The sequence below is a fragment of the Stegastes partitus genome, unplaced genomic scaffold (genome assembly GCF_000690725.1).
Source record: "Stegastes partitus isolate 25-593 unplaced genomic scaffold, Stegastes_partitus-1.0.2 Scaffold459, whole genome shotgun sequence".
Classification (NCBI taxonomy): Eukaryota; Metazoa; Chordata; class Actinopteri; family Pomacentridae; genus Stegastes; species Stegastes partitus.
The window spans coordinates 126359-138297 of NW_007578190.1; the positions used below are offsets into that span (position 1 = coordinate 126359).

The following is an 11939-nucleotide window of genomic DNA, read 5'->3' on the forward strand; positions in this document are numbered from 1 at the left end:
GGGGGGCTCCATCCTGGTTCTACTGGAGCACAGGTCCTAGTTGGAGGGCACGGGGACGCGAACTGGCGATCTTCTCACTGCGAGGCAACAGTGCTACCAACTGCGCCACCTTGCAGCCAGTCGTGTAACAGTAATGGTTTAATAGTTCCAGGTTTAAACTGATTGACTGTAGGCTGAACTTTCCTCCTGCTGTCCAGCTGATGGATGATAAATGTATATAGTCTAAGTAAATATATGAAATAAATACATACTCATAATTAGCCAGATAGTGACTGATTTCTTGCTCTGAGATGCTAGGTAAGCACGGACCTTGCTCTTTTAACACAGATTGATTCCGTTGTCTCATGAATGCATTACTGACTCCAAACACCGTCTCTTCTAGTGTACAACGTAAGTGCATCCCCACAGCAGAAAAAGATGAGTTTTAATGTGGAGCACCTCCGTCCAGGCCAGAGTTATGTGGTGTGGATCAAAGCTGTGACTGCTGCAGGGCCTGGAGAAAATGTCACAACAGACTTCAAAACAAACTCCAGCCAAGATGGTAGAACACTGTTTCTCAGCTTTTTCCTGTTTTTGTAGCTGAATGTGATGAACTTAGTCATGTTGTCAGTGGGTACGTCTCATTCACTAATTGCACTTTCTCATTTTTTTCAGCAGACCTTCTGTCCATCGTGTTAAAAGTTGTTTTGCCTGTGATATTCTTGATATTCTTTCTTCTTGCTGTTGTGCTCTGGTAAGATAATCATCCTGAACTTCCGTTTGACCTTGTTATACTTCTGAGGCTCTATTCTCCCATCTCTGTCTAAATCAGAGGTGTACATCACAGGTGTTTCTCTTTTTGTTGGCAAAAAACCTTGACTATTCTATTCTCAAAAAATCTTTAATGATACTTCAAATATCTTTACAAGCAAAAAAGAAATCACTGTTAGCTAAAACTGTGTGCACAGAATAAGGATAAATTCAATGTTTTTGCTGACATTAAACCTAAGAATACATTCATATACAAGTGTTCTGATTTGGAATAAAACATGTCTTGTGTCTTTTTTGCTGTCATGTCTGTGCCAGGTTTTGTCGGAGAGGAAACAAAGTGTGCCCACTGATGTCTCGATGTCTCTATGAGAAAGTGCCAGATCCTGGCAACAGCCACATCTTCAGACAGCTGAAGCACCAGGTGAGACTGACTGGAAAAAATCTAGCATTTGTTGTGTTGTGTTGTAAAACTGCACATGAAAAACCTTGATTCTGTGTGTGGTCTGGCTGTAGATTAATGAGCCCTTGGACTGGATCTGCATTCCACATGAGCCACAACCCAAGATCTCTGTGTTGGAAGTTGTGGAAAAGAAGTCCCAGGCCTCCGACAGTGATGGATTAACCAAGCCAGTGGTGGGAGATGGGTGCTCACAGATGAACTGCCAAAATGATCAGAAGGAGGATGCTGTTACAGACGAGTGTGACAGGACAGACCGCAGATATGGCAGAGAGGAGTACAGCAAAATGGTTGACTCTGATGAGGAGAAGGATGGTTGCTGGAGCTCCTTAGAGGAAGAGAACATTTCGTCAGGCTATGAAAAACACTTTATGCCCACTGCTCAGGAAATACTTTAAGTCTGAAGTTGTCTCCATATCACATCATGGACATTCCTCTCAGATGTTTGTTGTCTTTTTTATTGTGCAGAAAATGTTCAATGTGTGTTTAGATGGGAAGCTTCTGGAGCTTCTCTCTGAAGGACGCTGTAGGACGCACTGAGGTCGCTGGAAAGATTCATCTGCTCAGGCTGCTGACAGTCTCCCTCTTTCTGTTGTGGCTTCAGACTTCTGCATTTGTTTGTTGTGGCATTTGGTCTGCCTACATTCCAGCTGAGTTGGATCCCCATTTGGTGCAAACTCTCAGTTTTTGTTCCTTTTCCTGTTTCAGTTTAAGTCTGCCCATGGGCAGTTCCTCATTTTGGTCTCACGTTGACTCTGATTGTGACAATATAAACCAAGAGTATTATTTTAGGAAAAAACAGATACTGGATGTGCAATAAATTCTAATTGTTTTATCATCCACACATTAATCCAGACAGGAGACCCGAGTAGTGTTCAGTATAGAAGAGCAATACCGTTAAATGCTGACTTATCTGTGACAATAACGGTCAACTGATAAACTGGTCTGGCTGTAGTATACAGAGTAAACATATACATGATCATATATATGATCGTCTCAGGAAATAATGTTAACCTGTGGACAATGCTGGAAGTATTTTATATTTTGAAAGTAAATAGGATTTCCATTCAAGTTCCGTGTCATTTAGTTACACTGAATGAATGTCAAAGGATCAGCCATAACCTAATTTAATGTGGATGCCAACTAAAATCAATCCCTGGACATTTATTCCGGTTTTATATTAGCGTTATTAACTCCCAGATAAGCTCTATAAATCAGAAAATCTACAACCTACCGGTGGATTTTAAAACCCCAAAGCTGTAAATTGTTTTGTAAACACTGAATGTAAATGTCATGATACCAGGTGCTCAACATGCATTTTTTTTATTATTATTATTTTTTTTACAGTTTTGCACCTAAAGTTATATTTTTTTCAGTAAAATATGTATTGGATATTTGTCCACTTGACATATGAGATTAAATAAATGCACAGTGACAACACAGGCGTGCCGGAGCAGTCGTGTGCAGTGCATAATGCGTAGTTCAGATACAGTCAGCAAACATCCATTCTGGTGCATGTGCACATCAGCTCAACAGTATTCAATAGTAATGGTGCATATTGAATTAATTCCGAGATTAATTATAGTATTGAAATAAATTTAAAGGATGCGTTCTTATAAAAGATCATCTGTACAGCATAGCCTGCAATAGAAATGATGAGATCATTTGAACATCTGTTGAGATAATGACTACATCCGCAAAAAAATATTCCAACAAAATTAACCATGAGCTTTCGGATGAGTGCTAATAAACAACAGATTTATCATATTTATTTAGGTAAGTTGCAAATCATTGTAATGTCTTATATATGAGTGCATAAATATGTATACATACATTTTTAATTCTTTATTATTTTTTTTTTATCATTTTTACTCTGAGGTTTGACGTTGACTTATTTTAAAAATTGGAATTTAAAAAAAAAAAAAAAAAAAAGCAAAGTGGCTCCCAGAAGCTCCGCGGTAATCTCGCGAGTTTAGCGAAATGTGTATTGAACGGAAGCCGCCATAGGCCAATTTCAATCGGCGTGCTCATTTGAACAAGAGGAACCGCTACGAAGCACGGGAGAAGAGCGGCCCAGTACCGATTGTTCAGCTTTCAAGTAAATATTGTACGTACAGTATTTGTACGCCTGTAGTTTGACAAAATCATTCAAATACATCGATCCGAGGGTCTCTGCGGGTAAGGTGTTGATAAAGCAAATCCTGAAGCTTGTGTCGGTTAATAGCATTAGCCTAGCTTTAGCATTAGCATAGCCGGTGTAACTGGTGCGCACACGGCTTAGCGGCTAACGCCAGCTAACGCCAGCTGGCAAAACGTGTTCACCGAGTTTGTGGCCGTTATCGGCTGTCATTGTTGGTCTGACCGTAACGTCCTACACCGTTGGTCAGACGTTAGCCTTCCGTTAGATAATGTCTCGGTACAAGGCTTCCTTTAGCCAAGTGAAGCTGCTTTTTGCTTATTTTCATGCCGGGCACATTGTGAGCAGCGAGCCGGGAACTGCCCTGCCGACCAGGCCTGGGCAAGAAGGGCAACTTCGGTAGCTTCAGGTCAACTGTGTATAGTCCAACGAACCGGTCATTTATTCGGTGATGGCCGCTAAATGAGAGTAAATCAACCGGTTCAGTCGGATGTAGTGACGGTAAAGCACACGATGCTGGCGTGGAGCCGGACAAGGCCGCCCAGCTGCGCTGCTGACTTATTTCCTGACAACTTTTCGCTCCGGGATGAGCCGCCGCTGAACGCGACCCCTCGGGTTCGCCTGGGCCCACGTGTCGGACAGGCCGGTGTACAGAACCGTCCGAACCAACGACCAACTTGCGGAGACACAAAGCGTCTCCGTCAGTTGGTCCAGCGGACCGGGTGGCGTGGGGGTGGGGGTGGGATTAACGTGGAGCGGCTAAGCCGGGTCACACAGATTTTACTAGGTCGTGTTGTTTAATGTCCTCGTTTTTCTGCTGCAAGCCGATTTCCAATTACAATTTTAGGTCCAGGCAGTTCCAGGCCCCCCGCTGCTGGTCCGATCTCTCGGTGCGCTGGTCCAGCTCGGGGCCCCCGCCGCCGGTCCGGTCCCTCGCTGCTCTGGACCAGCTCGGAGGCCGGGGCCCCCTGCTGCTGGTCCGGTCCCTCGGTGCCCTGGTCCAGCACCTCCAACCACCGTGTGCAGCCTCGTCCTCCCACAGAAACCCTTGACTTGTACTTTTCTCCCTCAAATATTCCTACATATTTATGTCCGTCCATATGTCTTCTGTTATCATATATTACTATTATTATTATTATTGTTATACGTCTGCGGTATCTAGTTCAGATATCAGATGGTTGTAGATGTTCAGGTGACCAGGCAGTGGCCTTCTAGCAGCACTGGACCATCAGATGACCAGCACCATAACTAAAGATGTGGTTCAGTCTACGAAGTGGTACAGAAGTTGTGTAAAGGAGTTTTTCCCTCAATGAATAATCTTATTTATGCACTTCCTGTGCTTCCAGCGGTTCTTGATATTGTGTCCTCGGTTTGCTTTCCTCACGCGACATGTGGACTGGAGATGATGCATTAAGAAACATCTGACTGTCACTGATGGTGTTTGTATTCATACTGTCTGATCCAGAGCCCACCTGCGTTCTAATTTCTCCATATTCTGCCCATTCATCTATGTAAATTACCACAATGTACTGAGGAAAAACATGGCTTCATTTCTTGCTGTTTCCCAGGATGGAGTGGCAGCCAGATGAGCAGGGACTTCAGCAGGTCCTCCAGCTGCTCAAAGACTCCCAGTCGCCCAACACAGTCACACAGAGAGCTGTCCAACAAGTATCCTGCTGCAGTGGGCCACGAGCTCATTACGTTTTACTAAGTTATGCCTTCTAATGAGATGTATGACTTTATGCTTGGGCTGCAAGGTGGCTCAGTGGTTAGCACTGTTGTCTCGCAGCAAGAAGGTCGCCGGTTCGCGTCCTGGTGGGGGCTCTGGGATCTTTCTGCGAGGAGTCTCCATGTTCTCCCCGTGCAGCGTTCTCTCCAGGTTCTCCGGCCTCCTCCCACAGTGATTAATTGGTGATTGTAAATTGTCCGTAGGTGTGAATGTGAGTGTGCTTGGTTGTCTGTCTCTAAGTGTAGCCCTGTGATAGACTGGTTACCTGTCCAGGTGAACCTGCCTTCACCCTGAGTCAGCTGGGATAGACTCCAGGCCCCCATGACCCTAGTGAGGAGTAAGCGGTGTATAGATGATGGATGGATGGACTTTATGCTTGTGTCTGAGGAAACTAAGTTGAATATTTTCCACATGTGGAGGATGTTGCTGACGTTGCTGGAGCAGAAAGCAGTTGTTTGAGCTCTGATATGTGACACTTGAGCAATCTGCTCAGCTTGGGAAGTATTAGTTACCCTTCAGTATGCGATTGCATACTTTTAAATCTCTTCACACTTGTGTCTGCACTCAGCATGTATGTAGAAAGGTTAGCTGTAATCTGGGAAGTGAAATGGTCCTTAACTGCCACCCTAGAAACTTGAACAACTCAACCAGTTCCCCGACTTCAACAACTATCTCATCTTTGTGCTCACAAGACTCAAAACTGAAGGTGAGTAGTCTGAAGTGTGTTTGTATCTCTGGGCCAGATTCTGGTCTGATACCTACATTTTAGTACTCCTCATACACTGAACAGCCTCGTGCAGCATATGTCACACTTCCCTGGGTTTGCTAGTTTATTTGCTGAACAGTAACACCTTTATCTGACATTAAAGCTTTCTTGACTGATCAACTGAAGAGGTGGATTCCTTTCATACTGCTTGATAAGAGGCTGAAGCTCGTCTTAGCTTTGAACTGATTAAGTTTAGTTGGTACGATTATATTCTACATTTGGTTAATGAATTGACCACAAAGCTGATAGCCTGAGTTTAGGTAGAACTCAGAACTAGTGTCCAGGAGAATAAGGCTGGATGGTTCTAGTAATCAGGATACATTTCATAATATTTAAAGCATGGAAAATGGGGGCTTTGTTCATTCCAAAAGGTAACTTGCATTATTTAGCTGTTCTTTACCAGCATTTTACACCTTTTGTTTTCTCTTCATCTTCTCAGATGAACCGACTCGCTCACTGAGTGGTCTGATACTGAAGAACAATGTCAAGGCCCACTACCAGAACTTCCCTCCAGCTGTGGCGGACTTCATCAAGCAGGAATGCCTCAACAACATTGGCGATCCCTCGCCGCTCATCCGTGCCACCATTGGTGAGTTGTGTTGCTGTTGCATGGCGTCGGTCTTGTCCTCGGTCACCAGTTAGCGTCTATGAACCCACTCCTCCTGATGCCCTCTGGAGATGATGCATAATGTCCTCTGAGTACCCATGAAGGTGTTTGTATTCATACTGTCTGATCCAGAGTTGCTGTAAAGGCATAGACTGTGTAAAAGACGGACGGAGCAACCGGCCCTGAAAATGAAGCCAAGCCGGAAGTGTCAAAAACCTGCAGATCACTGCGTCTGCTAGCTGCTGGCTCCACAAAGCCCTGGCTCCCATAGACTGGAACTGGAAAAGAAGTGATCACAGATCACCAAATACTGCATTCCTACAGCTCAGGATTTTTTTTTTATTAGTTTTCATGGTCAGATCCAGAGATCAGGTGGCCAATCTGAAAATAAAAAATTACTGAATTTTTAAAAAATCATCAACATTTTGCGGGGCAAGAGGCGTGGCTGGCTTGATTGAAAGTCGGCAGCGATGATGCAGACGAAGTGAGCAGAAGGCGGTAAATGTGGGCGGGGCAGAGAGGGCCCGCCTCTCAATCCGTCTGACCAATCGCTGCTCCTATGGCTCCGCCCCCCTCCGACGATTTTTGGCTCCAAAAATCCAAGATGTCAACCAGGAAGTAGCAAAACCCTGGCTTCATTTTCTCAGTGCAGAAACCAACGGATGACGTCACGGCAGCTACGTCCATCTTTTATACAGTCTATGTGTAAAGGCAGCTGCTTGCGGTCCTGTCAAGTCTAAACCACTGACCTGAAGTCTGTGATCTCCTCTCTGGCTCCTCAGGCATCCTGATCACGACTATTGCCTCCAAAGGAGAGCTACAAACATGGCCTGAGCTGCTGCCTCAACTCTGTAACTTGCTCAACTCGGAAGACTACAACACTTGTGAGGTCTGCACTCATTCTTTTTTTTGTCTTTTTTAGGCAGGCTACAACTGTTATGTTAATGAGCTCTGCATAGCAAGACAGACGTCTTCAGCTCTTTAGACTGATGAGGTATCTGCTCTGGTTCAGTGTGTAGCTGATGGATGATAAAGGCTGATGTTGACACTCAGGATCCTTACCACTACCACGATACTTCCTGTGACGACAACAGCGCTAAACATTCGAGCCCTTGACACTAAAGTTAGCCACATGTATTAAAACTAATATTTAAGATCTCGCCTCCACTTCTTGCAGAATATTGGGCAAACTATGACTGCATCCAGACCTGTTCTGGTTCTGTGCGCTGTTGCTGATTGATCCCTCTGCTGTTGTAATGTTTACTGTATCCTGTAGTGTAATGCCTCATTTTACTTTGTGCAGCCTGATTTTAAAACTGCTTTAGTCGGCTCGGCTTTAGAGGAGCTCTAATCGGGCAGCACCAGTGACCCTCAGCCTAACCCTGTGTGGGTGCTGCATGGCCTTTAGAAAGAACCAGCAGACATCCTGATGAGTGTTTCTGTCTGTATTTATGAAAGTGGAGACTAATGTGTGGTGCAGTAAAGCAGTGCAACTTGTTTTTCAGAACTCGTGTGGCTGACTAGCAGTCCACTTTGAAGAAACTCAGTCTGAGTTTGTGATGTGCAGTTGGCGTGTTTATTTCAGTAACGTATTTAAAACATCACAGGGGAAGCACGAGCTGATAACATTAATTATTGCTCTTTCCCAATTAGATGCACTAATTATCCTGCATATGCATGAGACCTGGAACTGGCCCACCTGAATGCAACATGGACGTGATTAGTTTTATTGTGTATTTCTGACAGTTATGGCAAACTGAAAATCACACTGTTAGTTGCATGTGCGCTTAATGTTTGACGATATCCACCAGCAGAGAAAACTTGTGCACGTCACGTTTCTTCCTGTAAAGATTCTCTTGAAGAGCAAAGTCTGCATTCAGTACATGTTGCTGCACTTTTATCTTCTGATGCAGTGTCATTCTCTCCTCTGTCCCTGTCTGTTTGCGTTTGATTTGACAGCCTCTCTGTGTATGTCCGTGTCTCAGGGCTCCTTTGGCGCGCTGCAGAAGATCTGTGAGGACTCGTCGGAGCTGCTGGACAGCGACGCTCTGAATAGACCCCTCAACATTATGATACCTAAGTTCCTTCAGTTCTTCAAGCATTGCAGCCCCAAGATTAGGTACAGGAAGGAGTCTCTTTTCATTGTGTGTCGCATGCCAACATCTGACTGACATGAAAGGTGTTTGATCTGTCTGATCTGATCTTACGTCTCACTTAATTTAAAAGTTAGAATAACTGATTGTTGGATTCAGTTGTATTTCTTTCCACTGTTATTTACCTCACTGAGCAGCTGCTGTTGGCCTGTAACCATGATTCTGACTTGTAGCCAGCAACCCTGACCAAGTCTGATTTCCTGCTCTTCTGTAAAAGTGGAAAGGACCAGTGGTGGTGCAGCAGTTTGTCGGTATAATACATCCCTGCTGCTGTTGGGGTGTTGGGTTTTCGAAGTTGATCTCTGGGTTTCCGTGGTGGGCGGGCACCGTTAACAGAAGTTGTTTCAGAGCTTTTGGTTATTTTATCACACCCTGAATGCTATTATTTTTTTTGTTCTTAATATATTTCAGTGTTTTCAGTTTAATTGGACACCATGTGTTAGTAAGGAAACCGGCTGTACAGATGTTGCTAAACCACAGTCTCTTTCATCACTGACTCGATCAATCCTTCTGTCGCCCTGCAGGTCTCATGCTATAGCCTGTGTCAACCAGTTCATCATTGGCAGAGCTCAGGCGCTGATGGACAACATCGACACCTTCATAGAGGTGAGCCGTGTGTTTGAATAGCTCCCCCTTCGTATCCGTCCAGATCGTGAGCTCATTTCTCTCTGGTCTCGTTTCTTCTCTCTCTGATTAGAGCCTGTTTGCGCTGGCAGCAGATGAGGACTCTGAGGTCCGAAAGAACGTGTGCCGAGCCCTGGTGATGCTGCTGGAGGTCCGCATCGACCGCCTCATCCCCCACATGCACAGCATCATCCAGGTCAGTGTTGGACAGTCAACTGTGGGTCGCGTAGTGAAATGGGGAGAACTTTAGTTTTACACATACTTCCCCCTGAGTCACAATTATGTTGAAGGCCATCTTGCATCTGGACATGATGAGAAACCCAGCTCATTGATTCACAATGATACCTAAAGTTCCTATATTTTCTGATCCAGATGTGCCAAGATTCTAGGCTGTTGCATGATAGGGGCATCATTTTCTTGCCATTCCCTGCTCATTTTTGGTCTGTCAGCTCACACAGCCCTTTGTTTCCTGCAGTACATGCTGCAGCGGACCCAGGACCCTGATGAGAATGTGGCTCTGGAGGCCTGTGAGTTTTGGCTGACGCTGGCAGAGCAGCCCATCTGTAAAGAGATGCTGTCCGGACACCTGGTGCAGTAAGTAGCACATTACATTTTGCTAATGTACAATGTTTGCATAGTCACACTGAAAGCCAAACTTCCGTTCTGCCCGCCGTAATAATAATCAGCTTCAGTATACACACTGTTCACTGTTGTTGCTGATAAACCAAGCTTTTCCTCTTCCTTCCTAATGTAGACTGATCCCGATATTGGTGAATGGGATGAAGTACTCTGAGATAGACATCATACTACTGAAGGTGAGCTCAGGCTGTGTTTCTTTACTGCTTTACTGTAAATGGAAGTCTGACCATGCTGACCTGTAAGTATGTTGCCACTGGTGATGGAGCTGATTGGTATCTGGATGAACCTCAGCCTGATCCTTTTCGCTAAACTATTGCACAGGTGGCATATTTGGGGTCCTCGCGCAAACAGTGCAAACACCCTTCTGCAGGGGTGTCCAATCCTGGTCCTCGAGGGCCAAAGTCCTACATGTTTTAGATGTTTCCCTCTTCCAACACACCTGATTCAAATGATCAGGATGGTTATCAGGCTTCTGCAGCGCTTGATGATGAGCATCTAAAACATGTAGGATTGTGGCCCTCGAGGACCAGGATGGGACACCCCTGCCCTACTGGAACTGCTGTGATTATTGTTTTCCTTTGTTATTTTTAAGCCAAAATGGCTCCACAGTGCCCCCTTGAAAATTTCCTAGACGTACACAATTTGGTAGGCATGCGTAACAGGTCGGACGCACAAAGAAGTTGACCAGCGCCAACCCTACAATGCAAAATGGCTGAACAGTGCCCCCTACAAAATTTCAAGAGTCCCGTCGGAAGGGGGTTTGACCCAGAGCTACGACATTCAGGACGCATATGTAGCAGCTTGGGATGCACAAGAAAGTCAGTGGGTGCTTTTCTGTAAACCCAACAGCAAATCCACCATTTTGGGAAAACGGCGAGCATGCCGGGCCATTTTTGCTCATTTTTGTCAATTTTAAAAATCTTCTCTGGGATATATTGTACACGCCTGACACTTGGCCAGCACAAACTACAGGAGGTGGTGATTAAAAGGCATTAAACCTCTGTGCAAAAGTCTGACGGTGTCAAAATGGCGGCCCCCCGGAACTTTGTCAAAACGCCATGTAACAGGACGTGCTTTGTAACTGGTCTTTACGTTCTTGGATCTGTTCTTTGAACTTTACACACGTGCTCCGAGTCCCGGCCAGAGCGTGTTACCACCACGGCTCAACGCGCACGCCGCCATGGCTCGCCATTAAACAGGAAGTGACCTATAACTTGGTCGTACGCTCCAATCTGCCTGAAGCTCAACGCACCGAATCAGAGTCCCACCCACAGCGCTTTTCTGTCAAACCCCGAAAAGCGCGAAGGTCGACAATTGTACAGCGAGGACCGACCAACGCTGCTTGCACCTTTAATTCTGAATATTTTCCCGAATAAATGCCGTGTTATCCATCAGTCGCTGAGCTTGCTGAGTATTTAGTCTGTTGTTAAACTGCTCTTTCCACATGTGCACTGAAACTGGAGCTCTGTCTGACACAGCAGAAGGAAATGGACTCAAAAGACATGCTGGTGATGCAGCTTAAGTATTTGTGCGTGTTTCTCCTGCAGGGCGATGTGGAGGAGGACGAGGCGGTACCAGACAGCGATCAGGACATCAAGCCCCGTTTCCACAAGTCACGCACTGTCACCTTGCAGCACGAAGGAGGCGAAGGAGAGGAGGGCGAGGACATCGAAGAGGACGACGACGACGATGACGACACGCTGTCTGACTGGAACCTGCGTGAGTGACAGGAGCTTGTAGGTCCTTGTCTAAACAGGGCAGCGTTCCGTCAGACTTGTGTGTTCTTTGTCAACTTACGACTCTGGATCGATGTGCTGACTTGCCTTTAAACAACCAAAATGTAACAGGAGTTTTAACACTTTCACAAAAGCATTGGACTGGGCAAACAAATTCAGAAGGCTTTGGGACCAAGTGACATTAGTTTTAAGGAAATCAAACATTGGAGGGCCTGCAGTACTTGCAGGGTACTTGCCTTTGGGAAGTACCAGCACAAGAATCTCCTCATCCTGTATGATGCCATAGGAACTCTGGCAGACTCTGTTGGTCACCACCTCAATCAGCCGGTAACTGTTTGATT

At 45.4% G+C, this 11939-nt stretch overlaps 2 protein-coding genes across 6 annotated transcripts in view; both read left to right on the forward strand.

The window, feature by feature from the left end:
• The window catches only part of il12rb2l (interleukin 12 receptor, beta 2a, like), a 10963-nt gene extending 8314 nt beyond the window's left edge, over positions 1 to 2649 (forward strand). For 2 of the 3 annotated variants that reach the window (XM_008286561.1, XM_008286563.1), the window contains 4 exons: positions 383 to 541; positions 655 to 733; positions 1066 to 1171; positions 1264 to 2649. In XM_008286561.1, coding sequence (XP_008284783.1) covers positions 383 to 541; positions 655 to 733; positions 1066 to 1171; positions 1264 to 1605 — 686 coding nt within the window. In that variant the 3' untranslated portion in view covers positions 1606 to 2649. The remainder of the gene's footprint in view (positions 1 to 382; positions 542 to 654; positions 734 to 1065; positions 1172 to 1263) is intronic. The other variant, XM_008286562.1, reaches the window with a different exon arrangement.
• A 579-nt stretch (positions 2650 to 3228) lies between these two features.
• Positions 3229 to 11939, forward strand: part of LOC103360699 (transportin-2) — a 20177-nt gene continuing 11466 nt past the window's right edge. For 2 of the 3 annotated variants that reach the window (XM_008286564.1, XM_008286566.1), the window contains exons 1-11: positions 3229 to 3314; positions 4913 to 5012; positions 5704 to 5779; positions 6279 to 6428; positions 7229 to 7335; positions 8432 to 8565; positions 9124 to 9205; positions 9297 to 9419; positions 9699 to 9817; positions 9978 to 10038; positions 11410 to 11581. In XM_008286564.1, coding sequence (XP_008284786.1) covers positions 4914 to 5012; positions 5704 to 5779; positions 6279 to 6428; positions 7229 to 7335; positions 8432 to 8565; positions 9124 to 9205; positions 9297 to 9419; positions 9699 to 9817; positions 9978 to 10038; positions 11410 to 11581 — 1123 coding nt within the window. In that variant the 5' untranslated portion in view covers positions 3229 to 3314; position 4913. The remainder of the gene's footprint in view (positions 3315 to 4912; positions 5013 to 5703; positions 5780 to 6278; positions 6429 to 7228; positions 7336 to 8431; positions 8566 to 9123; positions 9206 to 9296; positions 9420 to 9698; positions 9818 to 9977; positions 10039 to 11409; positions 11582 to 11939) is intronic. The other variant, XM_008286565.1, reaches the window with a different exon arrangement.